Source organism: Lissotriton helveticus, chromosome 6 (genome assembly GCF_964261635.1).
Source record: "Lissotriton helveticus chromosome 6, aLisHel1.1, whole genome shotgun sequence".
Lineage (NCBI taxonomy): Eukaryota > Metazoa > Chordata > Amphibia > Caudata > Salamandridae > Lissotriton > Lissotriton helveticus.
In genome coordinates, this window is record NC_136067.1 from 1,152,236,353 (window position 1) to 1,152,259,486 (window position 23,134).

General features: G+C 44.0%; 1 protein-coding gene across 2 annotated transcripts in view; it reads right to left on the bottom strand.

Moving 5' to 3' along the window:
* Positions 1-23,134, bottom strand: part of LYST (lysosomal trafficking regulator) — a 3,192,287-nt gene that overhangs the window by 1,363,107 nt on the left and 1,806,046 nt on the right. For both annotated transcript variants that reach the window (XM_078648813.1, XM_078648812.1), the window contains one exon: positions 9,924-10,100. In XM_078648813.1, coding sequence (XP_078504939.1) covers positions 9,924-10,100 — 177 coding nt within the window. The remainder of the gene's footprint in view (positions 1-9,923; positions 10,101-23,134) is intronic.

The window sequence follows — 23,134 nt, forward strand, 5'->3', positions numbered from 1 at the left end:
CCTGATTAGAAATGCTCACTATCTATGCTGGCAGTTCAGTCAATAGCTTAGGTGATATAATTGACATGAAACTCATGAGTCAATAACATTTCTGCATTTGTGTCTACGAGCTCCCACCACATGGGAATATTTGTAATCATTCCATGTACCTTATCCTGGAGGGTAAGAGATGGGCTATCTCTGTCATCATCAGTTCCTTACACCTTGGGTCCCCTGAGTATATAACACTTTGTATGCAAATGATCCAGAATCATACTTCTAGACTTGTGATTAGTGCTGCCAGACTGTCCTCTTCAGATGCTGCTGAAAAACTTGCAATGGTTGTCCATTAAAGAATATAAGCTTTTTTTCTGTCATGTGCAAGGTTCACAGGACGATTTAAAGAAACACCCTTGCTTTTGTTCAGATCGGTACTCTTCTTAATCAATTGTTTTTTCTGCTCATCATCAGTCAATGTTTTGCCAATTTCTACAGTCTATCTTTAAACTCTTGTTTCTCATTCTCAATATTTCATTGTCCCAGGCCATGTTTCATCATCATTATCTTTATTTCGGTTTAAACAAACCATAAAAGAATACAATACAATAGTTTAAGGCGTCCATCATAAGCAGGTAGATATCAATACATGGGTAGTAGATTTAATACATACATAAAATATAAAATATGGGAGCAATACAAGATTAACTCTAAGGGGCACACAATTTAGAGACATTAATAATTCTCCGGGCACTATATAAGTTCGTCAACATATTCCAACAAATACAATACAATCATCAGTGGGAGAGGAAGTGCAATGTTAAAAAAAGAAATAGATATCATAAATAGTACTAAAAGGAAGAAAATACCAGGAACTGTTATTTGATAGTTAAAAAACAACACATTAAAAAAAACTATTAAATATTAAGATCGTTGCAGTTTATGAGATATTACACGTGTTACACATTAGGACTGGAATATATTGATGGTACTTCTGAGCGAATCCACCTTTCTTAACATTATTTCATTCAGTCAATGAAGTTATGAGATCAAGAGATATCTTGTCAATACTTATCCAGATATTAATGCTACATTTTTAGGCCATGTCTTTTTCGAACTATTGCCACAGCAAGGAAAAATCGGCTCAAACTAAAAACTATAGTCTGTGACGTATCACCTTTAAGCATTCTTTCCCCTTCCTTAATGTACCGGAAGCCTAAAAGCCGACAAATAGGTTTAATCCACTTTTTCCTGGCTTGAAGGTATGCCGGACATAAAAATAAAAACATGGCTCATCCTCCTTAATACCCATATCACACAATTCGCACATTTCAGAAATAATGCTTCCTGTAGGGCCTTTACTACAAGCCCACTTTGATGTACTAGATTTAATTTGTAGAATGCCATAACGGTACTTTAAATACAGTGATTTTGCCATAATGGGCAAAATATCATCCATAAAGCATTCAAATTTACTTTCAACTTTTACATCAAAAAACTTAAGGGTCAATACTCCAACTTTAGAGTTTTGTAATGAACAGTTATGGGCATATTCCCAATACCTTGTCCTTAACAATTTTTTGGAGGAATACGTTAGGGGGTCATGGTCTGCCCAAAAACTGTATAGACCCAACTTTAAAAAACAATTTTCAATGTGCGTTAACCAGGCCAACCGAGTAATATTCTCTATTTGCATTATTTCCTTTAAAGCTTCTCTATAGTCCACTCATTTGTCCGTGGACCACAGACGAACCCAGTATAATAGTGGACGTAAGGAGGCATGGTCATCAGAACGGCGTACGTTCAGATCCCAAAAGAGTGGTATTAAAGGGGTGTAGCCTGGAACAGCTAATAGTTGTCTAAAAAAGCTGTTTTCTTGTACGGAAAAAGCATTTCTTACTACGTGACCCCACAATTCTGCCCCTTATAAAGTAGCCGATTGAGCTTTGTATTTAAATAGCTCAATTGCAGGTGATACGGCTCTAGTAAAGCTATTCTTATGCCTTCTAATAATGGGGGCCTGATTTTGTGTTAAGATTAGTTTAGACTTTTCAATTTGAGGCTTCCAGTTCATTTTAGTGTCGAGTGTAATGCCCAAGTATTTAACATTTTTCACATGTTCAATCTTTTCATTATTGACAGTAAAAACTTTGTTAAAACCCTTATGGGGATTGATCGTCATGACCTTAGTTTTAGATGAATTAATTTCAAGGTTTTTATCCAAACAATAAAACTGGAATTTATTAAGCAGGTTCTGTAATCCTTTTGGGGTCTGGGAGATTAAAATAGTGTCATCCGCAAAAAGTAAGGCCGGAACGGCTTGACCACACAACTTGGGAGAGTCATGCTCGCAGCCCAAGAGGGTGTCCGGAATGTCATTTACATAAAGAGAGAAAAGGGTTGGCGCCAGCACACAACCTTGCCTGACGCCTCTCTTTATATCTATTCTCTCCGTTAGCTCTCCATTAGGTCCCCACCTTAATCTTGCAAAGTTTCCCTCATGTAACCTGATAAGTTGTTGAAGAATGTCCCCAGGGACACCCAAGTCCCTTAACAATTTCCATAGTTTCCCCCTGGGGACCAAATCAAAGGCCGCTCTGGGGTCCACAAAAGCTACATATAAATGAGAATTCATTATATTAATATATTTCCAGGTTAAGCATAAAAATCTAAATACTTGGTCTACAGTACTAATTTTAGCTCTAAAACCAGCTTGGTATTTTGTTAAAATACAATTATCCTCAATCCACATATTTAACTTGCTTGATAGTTGACGAGCAAAAATCTTTTGGAGGACATCTATCAAGCTGATAGGTCTATAGTGCGATGGATTAAGTCTGTCTCCCTTCTTAAAGATAGTCACAATTTCTGCGCCCCACCAGGTCTCCGGAATTGGAGCACCTCTCGCAATATCGTTGCTAATCAAATTAATATATGGGGCCCACAGAAGGTTCTCGTGTTTCCAAAGGTCCCCTGTTATTTTATCTGGGCCTGGTGCTTTACCCTGTTTGACTGCATTAATAGCTGTTATAGTGTCAGTCAAACTAAATGTTAAGGGTGTCTTACATAAATTTGGTCCTATGTATTCCTTTGTACACTCTTCATCGTTTCCACCGCATGAATACAATGCGGAGAAGTGCTTGACCCAGATATTTTCTTCCAGAAACATATCCCTGGATGGTATCCCCTCTTTCTTACCTCTAGCGATAAGGTTACAGAACGAAGACTGGTCTTTCACTTTACATGCTTGTAACAAATCGGACCAGACTTTTTCGTCCCATCCCTTTTTTGCTAATAAAATAGTTTTTTTGTAGTGCTTCCTTTTTTCTCTAACAGTGACTGTATGATTCCCTTTACAGCGTTTATTAGTTCAGATTTAGCCTGGCGACAAGCTTTATCATACCAAAGACCTTCCTACGGACAGATGTTTTGACCAGGTTGTGCCCGTTTGATTCCTTTAGAAAGAATCTCACTAAGCCGCGGTATCAATTTCCCATGGACTTATGTTAGAGAGGTATTCTTAATGTTAGTGTCAACTAATGGTGACATGAGCTTTACATAAAGCTCATAAATTTTCTTGATACTACTTGCATTACCCAAAACAGCAGGCCATTTTAAGGACCTGCGGTTATTAGACTCTAGGGGATCATGAGACAAGTTATGCATTCGGGGGACCGATTCCATAGGAAGATTAAATAATGAACTAGAGATGGTCAGAGAAAGAGGGAAGTGGTCACTCTCTATCCGATTATCCACCTCCAAATCTAAAAGCATTGGCCATAAAGTTAGGGAACCCATTATATAATCTAAATGGCTAACACTGCAGCCCCTTCTAAAAGTAGGTTTACTTGGGCAATCTGATAGTAAACGCCCATTACAGGGGCGTAAACTGTATTCCACTATCATTCTTAACAATTGCAGTGCCCCTTTTGTGCACGCTATTGTAGGGCTAGCGTTAATGCCAGGGATGTTATTAGCATTGTCTTTCACCTCAAAAACATCTTCTAGGCCCATAATTGGTTCAAACTTCCTATTGAAGTCTCCTCCTATGATTAACATGGTTTTATGATCTAAACTAGAGGTAATATTATCTAGCTGGGCTATGGTCTCTGATTCTTAACTTGATGATAGAGGTCTATTATAAATGTTAAGGATCACTGAGATAATATTGACTGTCAGAATATCGACTTGCAAAAATATCGAGGAAAAAATATCGACAGACAAAATATCGAGTTTGTATCTACAAACAGGTAAGTACAAAAATATCGAGTACAAAATATCGTTTACAAAAATATAGTTGTAAAAAATATCGACTATTAAAAACTGTTAAATTAAATTAAAATTAAAAATTAATTACTCAAATATACTTAAAAATACTTACATTAACTTATAATAATTAAATAATTAATGAAAGTTATCAAAAGAATTTTTTACAATCATATTTATTAAAACATATATATATATATATATAAACATAATATAATTAAATAATATCCAATATTATTACCGTACGATAGCAGAAGTGTAAAAAATACTATTCCCACTCCACAGAGTGCAACTGTAGGGAAAGCGTTGGATAGCGTAGGGGTAAAAATTACTATTCCCACTCCAGTGGGTGCAACAGTAGGGAAAGCGTTGGATAGCGTAGGGGTAAAAATTACTATTCCCACTCCAGTGGGTGCAACAGTAGGGAAAGCGTTGGATAGCATAGGGGTAGAAATTACTATTCCCACTCCAGTGAGTGCAACAGTAGGGAAAGCGTTGGATAGCGTAGGGGTAAAAATTACTATTCCCACTCCAGTGAGTGCAACAGTAGGGAAAGTGTTGGATAGCGTAGTGGTAAAAATTACTATTCCCACACCAGTGGGTGCAACAGTAGGGAAAGCGTTGGATAGCATAGGGATAACAATTACTATTCCCACTCCAGTGAGTGCAACAGTAGGGAAAGAGTTGGATAGCGTAGAGGTAAAAATTACTATTCCCACTCCAGTGGGTGCAACAGTAGGGAAAGCGTTGGATAGCATAGGTGTAAAAATTACTATTACCACTCCAGTGAGTGCAACAGTAGGGAAAGAGTTGGATAGCGTAGGGGTAAAAATTACTATTCCCACTCCAAAGAGTGCAACAGTAGGGAAAGCGTTGGATAGCGTAGAGGTAAATATTACTATTCCCACTCCAGTGAGTGCAACAGTAGGGAAAGAGTTGGATAGCGTAGGGGTAAAAATTACTATTCCCACTCCAGTGGGTGCAACAGTAGGGAAAGCGTTGGATAGCGTAGGGGTTTAAATTACTATTCCCACTCCAAAGAGTGCAACAGTAGGGAAAGCGTTGGATAGCGTAGAGGTAAAAATTACTATTCCCACTCCAGTGGGTGGAACACTAGGGAAAGCGTTGGATAGCGTAGGGGTAAAAATAACTATTCCCACTCCAGTGAGTGCAACAGTAGGGACAGAGTTGGATAGCGTAGGGGTAAAAATTACTATTCCCACTCCAGAAAGTGCAACAGTAGTGACATTAAATACTTCATATATTATTTCAATAAATATTAATTAATATCAATAATTAAAAGTAATTACGAATTTAATATAATATAATAATTAATCAATTAAAATTACAAAATTAAATTAATTATTACAATTATTTAACTATTAATACAAATTAATTACTAATTAACAATTAATAATTTAAAAATTAAAATGTAATTTACAATAAATTCAAATTAAATACAATTACACAAACTATTTTATTGAATTAATTATAAATTAATTACTTGCCACCCAATTCCCCTATAAACCCACAACCCGCTACAGAAACTAAATTACTAAAATTAACCTAATTAGCAATTAATCAATTAATTAAAATGAATTGCCAATTAAAAGTTAATTAATTACCAAATATAAATTAATTAACAAATAATTAAAAATAAATAACAATAAATAAATTTACATATTTAATTAATTATAATTAAATTACTGCCCACCCTATTCCCCTATAAACCCACAACCGGCTACAGAATTAAATTACTAAAATTAACCTAATTAGCAATTAATTAAAATTAATTGCCAATTAAAAGTTAATTAATTACCAAATATAAATTAATTAACAAATTATTAAAAATGAATAACAATAAATAAATTTACATATTTAATTAATTATAATTAAATTACTTCCCACCCTATTCCCCTATAAACCCACAACCCGCTACAGAATTAAATTACGCAAAAATAAAAAAATAAAAATGTCATTAATTAAAATTATTTATAACATAAGTACACACCGTTAACACATATAATCACATAAAAAACACTATAAAAAATGCAATATTATCAAAAAAAAGATAATTTTATTAAACTATATTATATACTTCGATATTTTAAATGTCTATATTTTTAACATTCGATATTACATTACTTACCTTAAAAACGATATTTTTGATGTCTATATTCTGTCCAGTCGATATTTTGTCCATTCGATATTTAAAACTCGATATTGTGTCCAGTCGATATTTTGGAGTCGATATTTTGACTGTGCACCAAATGTTAATAATGCACACCTCCCCCTTTGACATGTTGGGATTTTATGGCCAGGATGTCAGGGCTATTAAAATCTATCTGTTTAAAATCAATGCCCAGTGTAATCTTTGCCCAGATTATCAAGCCACCAGAGGGTCTTCCTTTGTTTAAGTTAATAGCTGGTATATAGAACGACCTGAAACCTACTTTAAAATAATTTTCTACTCCCCATGTTTCTTGAAACAAAATGAGATCCCCACTATTAATATAATCATGCCACACGGGGTCACTCATATTTTTCCTAATTCCAGCAACGTTCCAAAAGATTAATTTAACCTCAGCATGAACCTTACCACCCAGTTTGTTATATTCCATATTTGTACCTGCTTGAGTTAACGGTATTAGAGGGTTAGTATTTCCCAGTTGTTCCAACACAACCGGGTTGCAGACTTCTGAGGCTACTTTGCTTATATTGCGCCTATCCTCGCTCCCCTGAGTGAGTGTAGCCCTTGTGTCGCTTGTTTCTATTCCTTGGTTTTCTCCCAGTCAAACAAACTCCTCTAGCCCATATAACTATGTGAAACGATTTTTAGTGACTAGTGAAAAGTTGGTATTAAAGCCACCCACCATCTCTTCTTGAGACATAATTTGGTGAGGCCGGGATATCCGCATGGCCTTCAAGCTATAAAAATAAGTAAGGTCCTTTATTCCAATAGGGCCCCTATCCATGTAATGCTGCTCATTACAAATGAGTCTTACTACATTACTATCCCTAAAGTTTACAATAATTGTGTCTCCCTGTATGTCCTTTGGTCTTCTGCCTACCCAGTTGACCCTTCTGACGAGCAATACTTCTCCTTTCATATATCTGGGGATCGGCCTGTTCCTATTCAGCCAGAATGTCACTTTATTTTTTAGTTCTTGATGGGATTCTGCTTTTTCACTCTTTAGTTCTGGGACACCAGTCAGTACTATTAAGTATGGTAATGACTCTGGCGGTAAATCAACAGTTACCAATGGGATTTTCGGGTTACTGTAATGGTTGTCTTTTATTTTATCTGCACCATCAGAACTAATGACCCTCCCCGTCAAACTATTACCTGCACTAGTAGATTTGCCTTGTGCACTTTTACCAGCAGCTGTTTTAGTCTGTTTGTTGCTATTAGAACCATTTTGAGTCCCAACCTTAATTGGTTGAGCAGTGGCTACGCTAGTTGCAGCTCCTGTAACTGTTACAGATTCGCTTGCGGAGGGCGCGGTATTCTCCGTTCTCTCTCTAGCTTCAAATTGTATCAAATTTTTTAGGTAGGTGAAATTATCTAGAGTTGACTGTTCGAATCTCTCCAGCTTTTCATTTACCACTTTTATCCTCTCGAGGAGGGGGAATATCAATGATTTAACAACGTGCTCTATATGAGTAATTGATCCTCCAACTTCCTCGGAGGTAGTGGTAGAAATGATTTCCACACAGTCACTTGGAATGATTTGGCTATCTCCCACTTGGCCGTCATCAGGCCTTAGTAAAGTCCTGCCTGCAGGTGACCCTGTTTTAGAATTTGTGGGATCCACAATTTTGGGTGTTTTTGCCTTCCTCCCTTTTTGTAAGGTTTCTATCCTTTTCCTTTTTGTAATACCTCCAGTGTTTGCTCGCGTTTGGGGATGCAGTTTGGCCGTTTTTAGAGAAGCGTCATTTATAGAGGCCCCCTGCACTGGAGTTATCTCCTTGGATCTTGAATGACTTGCTTCTGCATTAATTAGCGGAGTTGGTGGCCTATCTGATGCATTTGGAGAATTAGCCTGCATTAAGGGCCCCAGAGAGGAGCGCCTGGTATACATAGGTCCCTGTGATAGGCGACGTTCAGTAACAGCAATTTCATAATCAAGGACTGATGCCGCCCGAGTTATAAATTGGTCCAAAGTACCAGTCACTGATTCACCCACCCCTATTCTGTTGCCCTTTGGCATTAAAACTACGTACCAAACAGAAATCACAATCTACAATGAGCAACTAGTAGCACACAAAAAAGATTATAAATGAGGAGACAAAAGAAAATGGCTTACAGATCTTCAAATGTTAATGCAATGGCCCAATCCAGCCTTGGACGGCCGTAGACGGCCCGCCCTTTGCCAGGGCTTCGCCCGGCTTGTCCCGCGCGCGTTCCCGCGACGCGGGTAAAGAGCACAATTTAAAGCGCCTCCAGGCGCGGGAGATGACGTTGGCGGCTTCTGCCGCTAGGCACCCTGGGAAGGATAGTTCTCCTCTCGGCGGCCGCTGTGAATGAAAGTGCGGCGGCGGGAGGACAAGAAAGCAGCAAAGCAGGTAAGGTAGTCAGTGTTCAAAGTAGGAGCCAGGTAGGACGGAAATAGCCACAATGAAATACAAGAACCATGTTTCCTGATCCTTTGAAGGCTGGCCAAGTACTCCCTATTTGAAAATTGATTATACTGATTGGCAGTTGACACAAGGACACTACTCCCATGTCTCCTAGTCAAATCATTTATGGATAGTCCACTGTAAAATATTTCCTTTTCTCACTTCATCTCAGCCTGACATTTGGGAACATGTGGACACTACTGAGATTACCTTTTGATTCACCTGTCTTATTTTAGTTATCCTTGCCTTCCACCTTTAGTTTAAAGTTTAACATTTCATGCAAAGACTTGTGATTTTTCTGTACCTTTCTCTGTTTGTTTAGATTTAAAATAGTTCCTTTTCCTGCTTTGGCTTCCTTGGCTGTTTTACAATTTATATGCGACTTTATTTATTGCATGGCATCATCTGACCTTTGAAACTAAGGACAGCTAATAAAATGTTTAAATAACAAATATATAAAATGCCACAGGGTGCAATTATTACCAAATGTGTCAGTGAGTGCATATTAAGTCAAAAAGCACTAAAATTAGCAACTAATTCAAAAGTAAATATGTCCCCATTCTTACAAAGAAAAGTGTCATCCTGATTTTGGCTGTTCAGTGAATATATCAGTTAAAGGTTTGATTTAGTGAGGCCAGGAAGGAGTCACGGTTATGGAAAACAGTACACCATTTAACAGCTGAAATTTTAAAAGGTGCTGGCTGCTTCTGTAGCTCTGTGACTGGAAGAGGCAGTTTAGGGGTCAATCACCTTCCCAAGAGTACATGTGTGCATTTGGAGGTACAATTTGTTTGAATACAACTCAACTAGTTTTATAATTCCAAGCTTGTGACAATTCCGTACAGGCGGCCCTTTAAGTGTCTGAGTAAGAACAAAGGAACAAAAATAAATTACATGAAATCGTAGTTTTCAGTCGAGTTTAGTACTAGATGCCAAATTAAGCCATTTCATATTTGCTATAAATTCTGTACCTTAGAAACATTTGCTACATCTATTAAAACGTGAAATTTTCGTTTAATATAAAAAATTCAGTCAATGTAAAAACGAGTCAATAAACGTACCTCTTTGATGGCATTAACAAGGCTTGGCTTTGATGGTGCACTGGGCGGAATGTATTTATAGCCAGCCAGTGCCAATTCTTTCATGAACAATCGTGCTGTTGATAACTCTTCACTAGTCAGTTCTTCCTTGTGTTCGTGTATTAACTCATACAAGTACAATGCTAATTTCGGCCCATGCTATTTAGAAAAGAGAGAAGCGTGCAAAGTACTCAATATAAGTCCACAATAACTATATGTGACATAAACATGACAAAGTAACCTAAATATAGCAAAAGAGTAATTGAAAGCCACCTGGTCTAAAAGAGATTGAAAATAACTACAGTACTGTCACCTGTCCTATTTAGAAATAGCAAGTATATAAATAGATTGCAGATAGAGTAGGAATACTTAGGTCTGGGTGATAATACATCAAAAGAATGAGAGTTCCATATCAACATAGTTTGTAGGACATGAAACAGTGGTTTATGTAAAACAAGGCTTCTCGCTATTCCTTAAACTTTTTGCTGCTCCCCAATTTGTAGGATCTGAATTTTCAAGATCTGAATAACAGAAAAGTCTTATAGAAAGAAATCTAAAAAAGTCCCATTGCACCTCTGGAGACCATCCATATACATGACATACATGACACCCGAAAGTTGCCCTACGCAAATTAAGCACAGGGAAGTTAACGGCCACATCCAACATAGTGTAATTAGCCACGAAGAATTCCGCAGTTGACAGATGTTTTGTAATTTGTACATGATATGCCCGCAGTGACCCCACCCGGTAAGAATGCCATTTATTTGTCTCCCTCCCCTTTCTTTTGCACAATTGCTTACAAAATGAATGAGGAACTTGTTGAGAAGCATTATCTGATCGACGCTTTGGGTGTGAAAGTTGCGGGGTTTCCCAAACACAGAGGCAAGCTGCAATCCACAAATGATGCCCCATAACCCACCTTCCTTGGCCAATTTAAAGACAGTCACTCATATTCGCTCCATGGCAAAGTTGCTACTAAGGGGTAGGGAGGCCTTTGTGCCCCTGCTTCTTTAACCAGCCACCTATTTCACTGTATCTCCATCCCCCTTTTCATGGCTTGAGAATGAGGTGGTTGGACGGCCCCCCACTGCATGAAGAAAGTGCTCCCTCTTGTCCTTCCATCTACATTACCTACCTGTGTTGCTACACTATATGTCGACGGTGTATTCTGTGGGATGACTTGCTACCTACCCCATTAGGGGAACTTTAATAGAGACGAAGACACAAACTAACCAGCTAATTAGGAGATCAAATAATGACAAACATGTTGCAGAACTACGACGTTTGAAACTAGACAGTAAGAAATAAACTTTGGTGATAATGATGAAGTATGTAGTACAGTAAGCAATATCTTAGTTTTTAAAAGATGTTAGCAAGCTGTAGGGCTGTTGCCACCTTTCTCACAGAAATCATACCTGCTATTTGTCTCTGCATGACCTGGTAATTGACTAACACGGTAACATCACTGTATTCTTTTTTAATACAGCTGTTTTTCCACATTGGCTTTGAACAACATTTAGGAATAGTCTACATAACACACAATTCTTTTCATATGGGTTCATATTGTATTCATTGCTGCCAATTTATGATTCAAAGCGAAACATACTGGATTTCAATTGAGGGCATTTGCTAAAAAATCAAATCTCTGATCAAGAAAGCTGATGAAGGTATGAGGGCATATGTTGTTGGAACAAAGCCATTCTATTTCAGTTTGGCTGAAAGACTATTCTTGGAAATCCTGCGATCATAAAATGAAGTATTGGATAGATTCTGTATCACAGGGTAAAATAATTGGTCCATATACATGGCTGTGCCATAGAGTGGCATGTGCTTGGTTAATAAAGAAAACTCTGGTTATATAAACTGCTGAGATAATGGGACATTTTGGGATCTTTTAAAACATTTTTAGGACTCGCCTAAGCAGGACTTGAGCTGCTTCTTCGAGACATGCTGTATTTAGGATATGATTTCAAAAAGGGGGTGGTGTTGGACAGAGTATCTGAGTTAATCAGAACACTCCTACCCAGTCAACAGATCAGGGCTTGATCCATCACCGTTTTTCAGCTCACTGCACCATCCCAGTTCAGAACCTGGCTATATGCAAATTAGTCTTTCCCTGGCCCAGTGAATCATGGGAACAGGGCAGACCAAACTACCAAGCCAATTCTTCACTGGAAAGGAAACAAGCTTCTGGGGACCGGTTTCTGGCATTACAGCCATCTTCGGCCCGGCTTGCTTGAATCCTGATGGTGCAGTGAGCAAGAGACTCATGTCTGAGCATACCCTTCCACACTCATGGTGGCCAAAATAATTTCAAAAAGGGGGTGGTGATGGACAGAGTATCTGAGTTAATCAGAACATTCCTACCCAGTAAACAGATCAGGGCTTGATCCATCACCGTTTTTTAGCTCACTGCACCATCCCAGTTCAGAACCTGGCTATATGCAAATTAGTCTGTCCCTGGCCCAGTGCATCATGGGAACAAGGCAGACCAAACTACCAAGCCAATTCTTTACTGGAAAGGAAACAAGCTTCCAGGGACCGGTTTCTGGCATTGCAGCCGTCTTCGGCCCGGCTTGCTTGAATCCTGATGGTGCAGTGAGCAAGGGACTCACATCTGAGCATACCCTGCCACTCCTCTAGTGGCCAAAACGATTCACAAAAGGGGGTGGTGATGGACAGAGCATCTGAATTAAGCAGAACACTCATACCCAGTCAAAAGATCAGGGCTTGATCCATCACCCGAACTGGGATGGTGCAGTGAGCTAAAAAACGGTGATGGATCAAGCCCTGATCTTTTGACTGGGTATGAATGTTCTGCTTAATTCAGATGCTCTGTCCATCACCACCCCCTTTTGTGAATCGTTTTGGCCACTATAGGAGTGGCAGGGTATGCTCAGATGTGAGTCCCTTGCTCACTGCACCATCAGTATTCAAGCAAGCCGGGCCGAAGACGGCTGCAATGCCAGAAACCGGTCCCCGGAAGCTTGTTTCCTTTCCAGTAAAGAATTGGCTTGGTAGTTTGGTCTGCCCTGTTCCCATGATGCACTGGGCCAGGGACAGACTAATTTGCATGTAGCCAGGTTCTGAACTGGGATGGTGCAGTGAGCTAAAAAACGGTGATGGATCAAGCCCTGATCTTTTGACTGGGTATGAGTGTTCTGCTTAATTCAGATGCTCTGTCCATCACCACCCCCTTTTCTGAATCGTTTTGGCCACTAAAGGAGTGGCAGGGTATGCTCAGATGTGAGTCCCTTGCTCACTGCACCATCAGGATTCAAGCAAGCCGGGCGGAAGACGGCTGCAATGCCAGAAACCGGTCCCCGGAAGCTTGTTTCCTTTCCAGTAAAGAATTGGCTTGGTAGTTTGGTCTGCCCTGTTCCCATGATGCACTGGGCCAGGGACAGACTAATTTGCATGTAGCCAGGTTCTGAACTGGGATGGTGCAGTGAGCTAAAAAACGGTGATGGATCAAGCGCTGATCTTTTGACTGGGTATGAGTGTTCTGCTTAATTCAGATGCTCTGTCCATCACCACCCCCTTTTCTGAATAGTATTTAGGATATGTGCATAAAGCTTTGCGTATTTCTCGCCCATCTTTTTAATTGGCTCGTGTCCCTGTCCTTTGTAAATGGTGGCTTCTCATTGGTCATGGGGCTATGTAGTCCCTCCTTAGTACCTCCCTGTTTCTTTTTGTAACCCCCTCTAGTACATATGTTGTTACGCCCTAGGTTTTAATTATAGCCTCAAGGCACTATTTTCTTAATGGCCTTCAGACAAGACACTCACTTGGTCCTAAACAAGGTTGGCAGTGGTTATTTTACTTGCTAGCACATCTCACAGTTATATTAGACCTTCACTGCATTTCCCTTCATCAGCTCCACATAGAGTTCAACCTAATCCGGAATTAATGTAATAATTCTTTTGTCACATTTCAAAGCTACTAATTGTATATATTGAACGTACTGTGGTACTATTTTGCATGGAACACATTATGGGTAGGGTGGATTTACCATATCTTCAAAGTTGATGATGCTCACTGGGGACCTATGGGCACAGCTTATGGTACTGCACCTACACATCTTTATTAGACCTTCTATAAATTTCCCTTCATCAGCTCCACATAGAGTACAACCTAATCAGGAATTAATGCACAACTTACTACTTGTGTAACGATCTATCTATAAGAGACATTAGTTAGTGATATATTCCTTACCTTAGAATATCCCCAGGCGTCAGACTGGATCCGGAAACTTTTGCGTAGCAATACCCCTGAACGTCGATAGGCGTCGTCCGCGGCTCCGCATCCGTCGTCGTTAGCGCCGGAATGACATCGCCGGAGTACTTAGACGCTGCCCTCGCGCGCTGACGTCAGTTCTGATACACAGCTTTTCCGCGCCAGATACGCAGAGCCATGATAGAACCAACACTGGTGCCAAGAAACTAGGGCCCTGAAAGGGGATGACCTTAACCCTAGATATCGGTTCGCAGAACGGGGAGGATGGGTGGGTCGGTAAGGAATCTATCACTAACTAATGTCTCCTACAGATATATCGTTACACAAGTAGTAACTTGTGCATCTGAAAGAGACACATTAGTGATAGATTCCTTACCTTAGAATAGATACCCCAGCAATACCAACCCCGGTGGTGGGTCTGCGAACCAATAATCACACCAACAAGTCCTGGAGGACGGAACGGCCAAAGAAGCCATCCCTCCGGACTTGACTGTCTAGGCAGTAGTGTCTCGCAAACGCGTGCAGCGAGGCCCACGTAGCTGCCTGACAAATGTCCTGCAAGGGGACTCCCTGGCCCAGGGCAGTAGTAGTCGCCGTGGCCCGAGTGGAGTGGGCCCTCTGCCCAACAGGAGGTTCCTTTTTAGCCAAAGAGTAACACGCCTGGATGCACAATACGATCCACCGAGAGATGGTCCGCTTGTGCACCGCCCGTCCCTTCTTAGCGCCCACGTAACCAACAAAGAGTTGGTCATCCACCCGGAACTGGCGTGTGCGATCCAGATAGTAAGAGAGCGCACGTTTTGGGTCCAGACGGTGGAGCCTCTCTTCCTCTTTCGAGGGATGCGGAGGCGGAAAGAAGGTGGGCAAGGTGATGGAATGCCCGATGTGAAAGGCTGTGACTACCTCGGGCAGGAAAGAGGGCCTTGTCCGCTACACAACCTTGTCCGGATGGACAGAAAGGAAAGGAGGTTTGGAAGAAAGAGCCTGGAGCTCACTCACTCTCCTGGCAGAGGTGATGGCAACCAGGAAAGCAGTCTTCAGAGTAAGAAGGCGAAGAGGACAGTTATGAAGTGGTTCAAAGGGAGCCCACATCAGAAAAGTAAGTACAAGGTTCAAGTCCCACTGAGGCATCACGAAAGGAACAGGAGGGAACATGTGTGTGATGCCCTTCAAAAACCTATTTACAATAGGGGACTTGAACAAAGATGGCTGATCAGGTAGCCTTAAGAAGGCGGAAAGGGCAGAAAGGTAGCCCTTGATAGTGCCCAGAGCAGAGCCCTGCTGGGCCAGAGAAAGAAGGAAGAGGAGAACCTCAGAAAGGGGGGCAGAGAGTGGATCCAAAGCCTTTGCTGTGCACCATGCCACAAATCTGTTCCACCTGCAGGCGTATACCTACTTTCTGGAGGGATGCCTGGCTGCCAGAATGACATTACAGACTTCAGGAGGCAAGTCAAATGGCCTCAACTGTCACCGCTCAATCTCCAAGCTTGGAGATGGATACTGGACAGGTTCGGGTGAAGGACCGTCCCCAGCTGCTGCGACGGAAGGTCCTCCTGTAGAGGCAGACGAATCGGGGGATCGACAGACATGCTGAGTAGCTCTGGATACCAATATCTTCATGCCCAGCCCGGAGCCACAAGGATAACCCGGGCCCGGTCGCGCCTGGTCTTCTTCAGCACTCTGGGCAGAAGTGGTATAGGCGGAAAGGTGTACAACAGACCGCAACTCCACTCGTGACGAAAAGCGTCTCCGAGCGACTGCTGCTTTCGAAATTCCAACGCGCAGAACTGATGACATTGCGCGTTCTCTTCTGTGGCGAATAGATCTAACCAAGGCTCTCCCCACTGCAGAAAGAGGCCTTGCGCCAAGTCCGAGTACAGACGCCATTCGTGATCCATCATGCACTGACGGCTGAGTTTGTCCGCCCTGGCGTTCAGAGAACCTGCCAGGTGTTGAACCACCAGGGTCACGCCCGGATGTTCCAGCCACTGCCAGAGGCGCAAAGCCTCCTGGCAGAGGGTCCACGACCCCACCCCGCCCTGTTTGTTGCAGTACCACATGGCGGTGGTGTTGTCCGTGAACACCTGCACTACACTCCCCCGGACAGAGGGGAGGAATGCCTTCAGTGCAAGTCGGATCGCCCGCAGCTCCAGAAGGTTGATGTGGAGCTGGGACTCCGCCGGAGACCAGAGGCCTCTGATCTCCGCCTCTCCCATGTGGCCCCCCTCAGCCCTGGAGGGAAGCGTCCATCACAACTAAGTGCTCCCGTTGGGGTAGGGAGAGGGACCTGCCGCTGACCCAATCGCGGTTCGTGAGCCACCACTGCAACTGTCTTGCAGTGCCCTCCGAGATCAAGACATGGTCGAACAAGTTGCCCTGATGCTGGGCCCACTGAAACTTCAGGTCCCACTGCAGAGCCCGCATCCGCCACCTGGCGTGATGCACCAGAAGGATGCAGGAGGCCATCAGCCCCAGAAGCCGCAGCGTCAACCTGACCAAGACTCGGGATAAAGGCTGAAAGATCGGAATCAGAGCCTGAATATCCCGAACCCGCTGTTCGGGAGGATAAACCCGAAACTGCGCCGAGTCTAGAACCGCTCCGATGAAGAGGAGCTTCTGAGAGGGACACAGGTGTGACTTCGGCACATTGATGGAGAACCCCAGCAGGTGCAGGAGGTCGGCCGTAGTCTGGAGGTGGCTGACGACTGTCTGGGGCGAGCTCGCCTTCAACAACCAGTCGTCGAGGTAGGGGAAGACTGAAACCCCTAACCTGCGCAGATGAGCTGCGACCACCGCCATCACTTTTGTGAACACCCGTGGGGCGCTGGTAAGGCCGAAGGGGAGCACGGTAAACTGAAAGTGCTCGTGGCCTACCGTGAACCGTAGGCAATGCCGGTGGGCCGGCAGGTCGGGGATGTGGAAATAGGCGTCCATCAAGTCCAACGCTACCATCCAGTCTCCTGGGTCTAGGGCAGCTAAGACCTGATCCAAAGTCCGTATCTTGAACTTCTCCTTCCGGATGAATCCGTTGACGTTCTGTAGGTCCAAGATAGGGCGTAGGCCCCCTTTACCCTTCTTGGGTACGAGAAAGTAGTGGGAGTAACAACCACACCCTACTTCTGGCCCAGGAGCGCGCTCGATGGCCCCCTTGGCCAAGAGGGCCGTAACTTCCTCTTGCAGAAGTTGCAAGTGATACCCCGACACGCGGTGGTATTGCGGTGACATGGCTGGAGGGGTCGTCTCGAAGGGGAGGGAGTAGCCCCTTTTGGACGATTTGCAGCACCCACATGTCCGACGTGACAGTGCGCCAGTGGAAGTGGCGATGGCGAACCCTGCCCCCCACTGGCGTCACATGGGCCTGAAAGCAGGGACAAGAGGGTTTAGAGGCGGATGCTGCAGGGGGAGGTGTGGACTGGCCTCGCCGTTGTCCCCGACCGCCGCCACAGCGGTTTCCACGGCCGCCTCAGCGCTGTGTATTAGTCTGCGGTGCGTGGCTGGCAGCACGTGTGGGGGCGCCCCTTCCTTGGCCACAAAAGGAGCAAAAGGCACCCGGTTGCTGGCATGGGGCCGAGAGGCCCAAGGACTTGGCCGTAGCCCTGGAGTCCTTAAAACTCTCAAGCGCATGGTCTGCCTTGTCGCCAAAGAGGCGACGGCCATCAAACGGCATGTCCAGAAGGGTGGCCTGGACATCAGCCATAAAGTTGGCGTTCCTCAACCAGGCGTGGCGTCGAACCGCCACCGTCGTTGCCATCGCTCTGCCCAGTGAGTCCGTGGTATCCAGCTCACACCGGATGGAATAGCGTGCCGCATCTCGACCGTCCGCAAGGGCTTGGGCGAGTTTAGTCCGGGCCTCCTCCGGACATTGTGGCAGCACGTCCGCGACCGTGTCCCACAGAGTGTGGGTGTAGCGGCCCAAAAGGGAAGCGGTATTGACTGACCGCAGTCCCAAACTCAGGGACGAGAACACCTTCTTACCGAAATGTTCGTACCTCTTGGATTCCTGATCGGGCGGAGCCGTTGGGAATGCGGTCTGGGAAGTAGAGGCCTGGATAACCAGGCTCTCGGGGGTGGGGTGGGTGGACAAGAAGCAAGGGTCGCCCGGAGCCGGGCGGTAGCGTTTGGCCCCGTTGCCATCTACAGGCTGACCTGTAGCGGGCTTGGACTAAGTGCCCAAAATAACGTCACACAAGGCCTCATTAAACGGCAACAGAGGCTCAGTCGAGCTTGCCTGCGGTTTAAGGACCTCAGTGAGGAGGTTAGTCCTCACGGCCGCAACGGGGAGGTCTAGGCCCAATGCCTTGGCCGCCCGCGTCAACACTACACTGTAGGCAGCCCCCTCCTCCGTAGCCACGGGAGGAGGGGAGACAAAACCAGTGTCTGGCGAAGTGTCCAGTCCACTGGCATCCCCAAACGTATGTCCAGTCCTGTTGAGACTGGCACTCCTGTGCCAGAGGGTCCACAGACCCCTCCCAATCTCCCTCGTCACCCATCACCTGAAACTCAGGTTCAACGGATGGGGTCGGTTCGTGGGAGTAAAAGTATCCATACGACGTCGAGAGCGGCGCCCAGCGTCGCCGCTCCGGTGCCGGAACCGAATCAAGGGTAGGATTGGGGACGGCGTCGCCCGTAGGCGCGCGTCCGTGAGGTCGACCGGGGACGACCCGGATCCGGATCCAGTGGGGGCCTGCGGCGCCGGGACCAAAGTCGCCAGCGGCGCCGGGGCCGAAGCACCCAACAGCGTCGGAGCCGAAGCACCCAACCCGCCCCCCAGCCGGGACCGCTGGGCCCGAAGGCGCCACGGAGCCCGGCGGAGGAGGGAGAGACCTCATGGCCATGAGGTACCGCTCGACCTCCTCTGGTGTCGCATTGTGCCCAGGAACCGGAAGGTATGGGGCAGGTTGCGACGCCCGCGACTCCGACAGAGCCGCGTGGGTGGTGTCACCCGAATCCCCGGCCGCGTCGCACGAGCGTCGGGGTGGGTCAGAAGAACGATGATGCCTTTCCGACCTCTCATGCCTCTTACCTGAGGACCGGGATCCTGAAGACCGATGCCGACTCTCGGAGCTACGAGGGCTCCGACCCGCGACCGGTCCCTCGACCTCCTGTGGGACCGGGACCTTGAACGGCACGGGGCCGACTGCCGGAGCTCAAGCCGCTTGCGGGACCGCTCCCGCCTAGCCTTAGACGTCAGAGCACAGCAGTCGGAGCAGGTTCGATCGTCGTGGTCGAGGCCTAGACACTGAAGACACCGGCAATGGGGGTTGGTAACCGACATCAGTCGGCTACACTTGGAGCAGGGTTTGAACCCGGGCATCCCTACCGGCACGTAGGAGTCGAGCGACTTGAGAAAAACAGATCAAAAGATCAAAAAAGTTTAGTCAAAAAGTGACTAAGGGGTAGAGCTTCTCTGGATCTGCGCTAGTTGGCGCGGGAAAAAGAAGAACAGACATCAGCGCGCAAGGGCGGCTTCTAAGTACTCCGGCGACGTCATTTCGGCGCTAACGACGCCGACGACAGGCGTGGAGACGCGGACGACGCCTACCGACGCGCAGGGGTATTGCTACGCAAAAGTTTCCAGATCCAGTCTGACGCCTGGGGATATTCTAAGGTACGGAATCTATCACTAACGTGTCTCTTTCAGATATAATAATTATGTTGTCACATTTAAAAGCTACTAATTGTATATTTTGAATGTACTGTGGTACGGTCTTCCATGCAATACATTTATGGGTAGGGTGGATTTACCATTTCTTCAAAGTTTATGATGCTCACTAGGGACACCTGTGATGTATTCCTATAGGTTCTGTATCGATCCCCCTATTCCTGACCCTGTTCTGGTTAACAATTAACTAGCAGCCATCCCATGATGCAGAAACCGTTATCTGATTAAGGCACACCACGGCACAGGAACGCGTTATCTGATTAGGTCATAACGCTTGCCATCTAATTAGGCAAGCAATATTCCTCCAGCCCCTGATAAGGCATACAGAGTTCTCAAAACAAATCAAACCTATGACAACCTGGGAAAAACCCTGCGGCCATTGTTTTGATTTCACCGAGAACTTCAGCAAAAGAATGTGCTAACGACCAGTTCGTATGACATCCTTATTGACGTATCTATGTCCATCCTTACGTCAATCTCGGCACCTTACAGGTATAAATATTACCGATATTGCCTTAAGCAAACACATGCGGTGGTGACGAGATCGGAGCAGCCAGACTTGCCGAAGGAGCCCAGCACAGAGCGGACCCCGCTGGCGCAGCCCCGCCTTCCTGACGCGCTGAGAACGAGACGCTGCTTTCTCCTGCCGAGAAATCCAGCTCCGGCGCTTCCAAGCAGCCCTTGCAGGCAGCCTGGAATATCGAGACCAAAGACGAGAGATACCATCCCTCAACCGTCCTAGATTCAAGGTACAGAACTGAATAACCCCTTGCAGAGAATTCTTGAGTCAGTCACTTGGCAAAACAAACTTAACTTAAACTGCTACTTTCTATTCCCGCCCACGTATTAGGCTTAGGTCAGGTACACTGGGGTAGGCGTAGTTAGAAGCACCAGTTGAGTACGATTAGTCAAATGTTTATATGTATGTATCTATTTTATCCATTTTAAACCACCATATGGCTTAGAAACCATATAAATGTTTTTACAGTATTATTTTATACTTCTGCTTTTATTGTATGCACTTTACTTAACCATAAGTATTGCGATAATATCGATCCATTTCTCTTGTATGAGAAAAGAGACTGATCAATAAATAACATCTTTTATTGAACACGCCCGTCTCTTCCTTTTCTCTACAATCTGGTGAAACTAAGAATGCACGTACTGACTGAGTAAAATAAGTTGTCTTTTGTTTTCACACGACTCTAGAGATACACTCTTGATTAGGGGAGAGCAAAGTTGTCATGTTCTATGGTTGTCAGAAACTAAATCCCTTCTTGTCTATCCAGGGAGGTTCAAATCCTCCTTGCCTATTCGAGAAAGTTTCTAGTGAACTCTGAGCTAGCTGGCAAACCCAAAACTTTAAGTCTAATATCGACAATAGAAGACCTAGTTAACGTCTGGTCTAGGCCTATACTATTGAAGGTATTATTCCAATGCGCAGAGCCTATTGGGATAATAGGAACTACACTACATGGCGCCCAAACGTTTGGAAAGGCGATAAAACTAACGCAAGACATTAGAGTAACTCAGTCGTGCTTTTTCACTCAGACCCCTTTTTTTCCCATAATACTCCAAAGACGTCTGGAGTGGGTGAAAGGTAATATCCGCCAAACCTCGCAGGAGGAAACTCCTATGTATGGTTCTTGGTTCAATCAACGTTGAAGGATACACTGTTCCAAAATATTGTGCATCTAATCTTTGTTTCCATAAGAAACCTGATCTGCAAACAAACGGAATAACCTTCCTGTCGGTAAAATGGTAGACAGTGATGAAGAAAGAGAGACAGCTAGAATGGCAGCTGAACTCGTAGCAGCTGATAATACTATGCAAGCAGCAGGCCCGGATATAATACTCATCCCGGTCAACATAAGAAAATCTGTAACTTTAAAACTTATAGAAAATGGACTGACACCTAGAGGTGGCACAGTCATATTCGTAATAGAGGCACACGAATATCGGCAGACAGAGGTGTTCTATTCATGGATACACTTTCCAGCAGCAAACGCTGTAACAAAGCACTTCCACTATTACAAAACAGAGGAACTTCCTAATGAGTACACTCCTTTCGAGGAGGTGGAAGTAACACTTAAATTCCAAGAGCACCTGCTCTTGTTTAATGGCGCCCTAAAACACAATAATCACATCACCAGAGTTTGGCAGGGAGTGCCCACATGGCGAAGAAATAATTATGCCTGCCTTCTCAAATAATATTCCAATTCATAAAAAATACACACTTGCTAGAAAATGGGCAGTAGCTCAAGCTCCTGCTTTATATAAAAATCATGTAGGATGGGATGAGGACTCTCCTCCTCACAAAATCCAGTTAAAATCACAACCTACTGCACAGAGACAGTACCCAATTAAGCAAGAAGCTAAAAAACAGGTAAAAGAGATCCTAGATCAACTTGAATACCAGGGGGTGATTGAAACTTGCACCTCACAAATGAACAACCCTTTGTTTCCTGTCTCCAAACCAGACAACTCATATCGTCTAGTTTTGGATTACAGACACCTTAACTCATGTTGCAAAACTTTTGCAGTGCAAAACTCGCATAGTGCTGCACTAATGAATAACATAGTGCGCAAAAAATACAAAACAACATTAGACATCTCTAATGGATTCTTTTGTCAAAATATAGCACCAGAGAGCAGATACTTGTCCGCGTTCTCAATAAATGGCGCTCAAAAACAATTCTGTCGGTTACCCCAGGGGTACAAGAACAGCCCAGGATTATTCTCAGCGAGAGTAACAGAGTTACTACAAACATATGATGACGAAGCATTATCTTATGTCGACGACATATACCTAACAGATGATGACTTGGATACTCACTTGAAGAGAGTGAACACCATAATACTTGGGTTCGCAGCAGAGGGTTACAAATTCAACTTTAAAAAAAATCTAGAATTGCCCATCTAACAGTCCTGTTCTTAGGATATGAATTATCAAGTGAAGGCAAAAGCCTGGCTGACAATTTCCTAGAGAAATGTGCCGTACTCCAAGCACCTAGAACACTAAAAAACCTACAGTCAATTCTAGGCTTCCTAAATTTCGGAAGAACATACATTGCAAATTACGCAGAAAGGGTCAAACCCCTTTATGATCTAATAAAACCAGATTTTAAAAGAACCAATTGGACTCAAATACACACAGATATTCTGAGATCCTTACAAACAGACATGTTAATTAAAAAAAAAATTAGAAACACGTTATAACACACGCAATCTTGTGATTCGAGTCATCGCAGGAAGATGCGGATTCACATACCTGACCTCTAATGAGGGAGAAAAG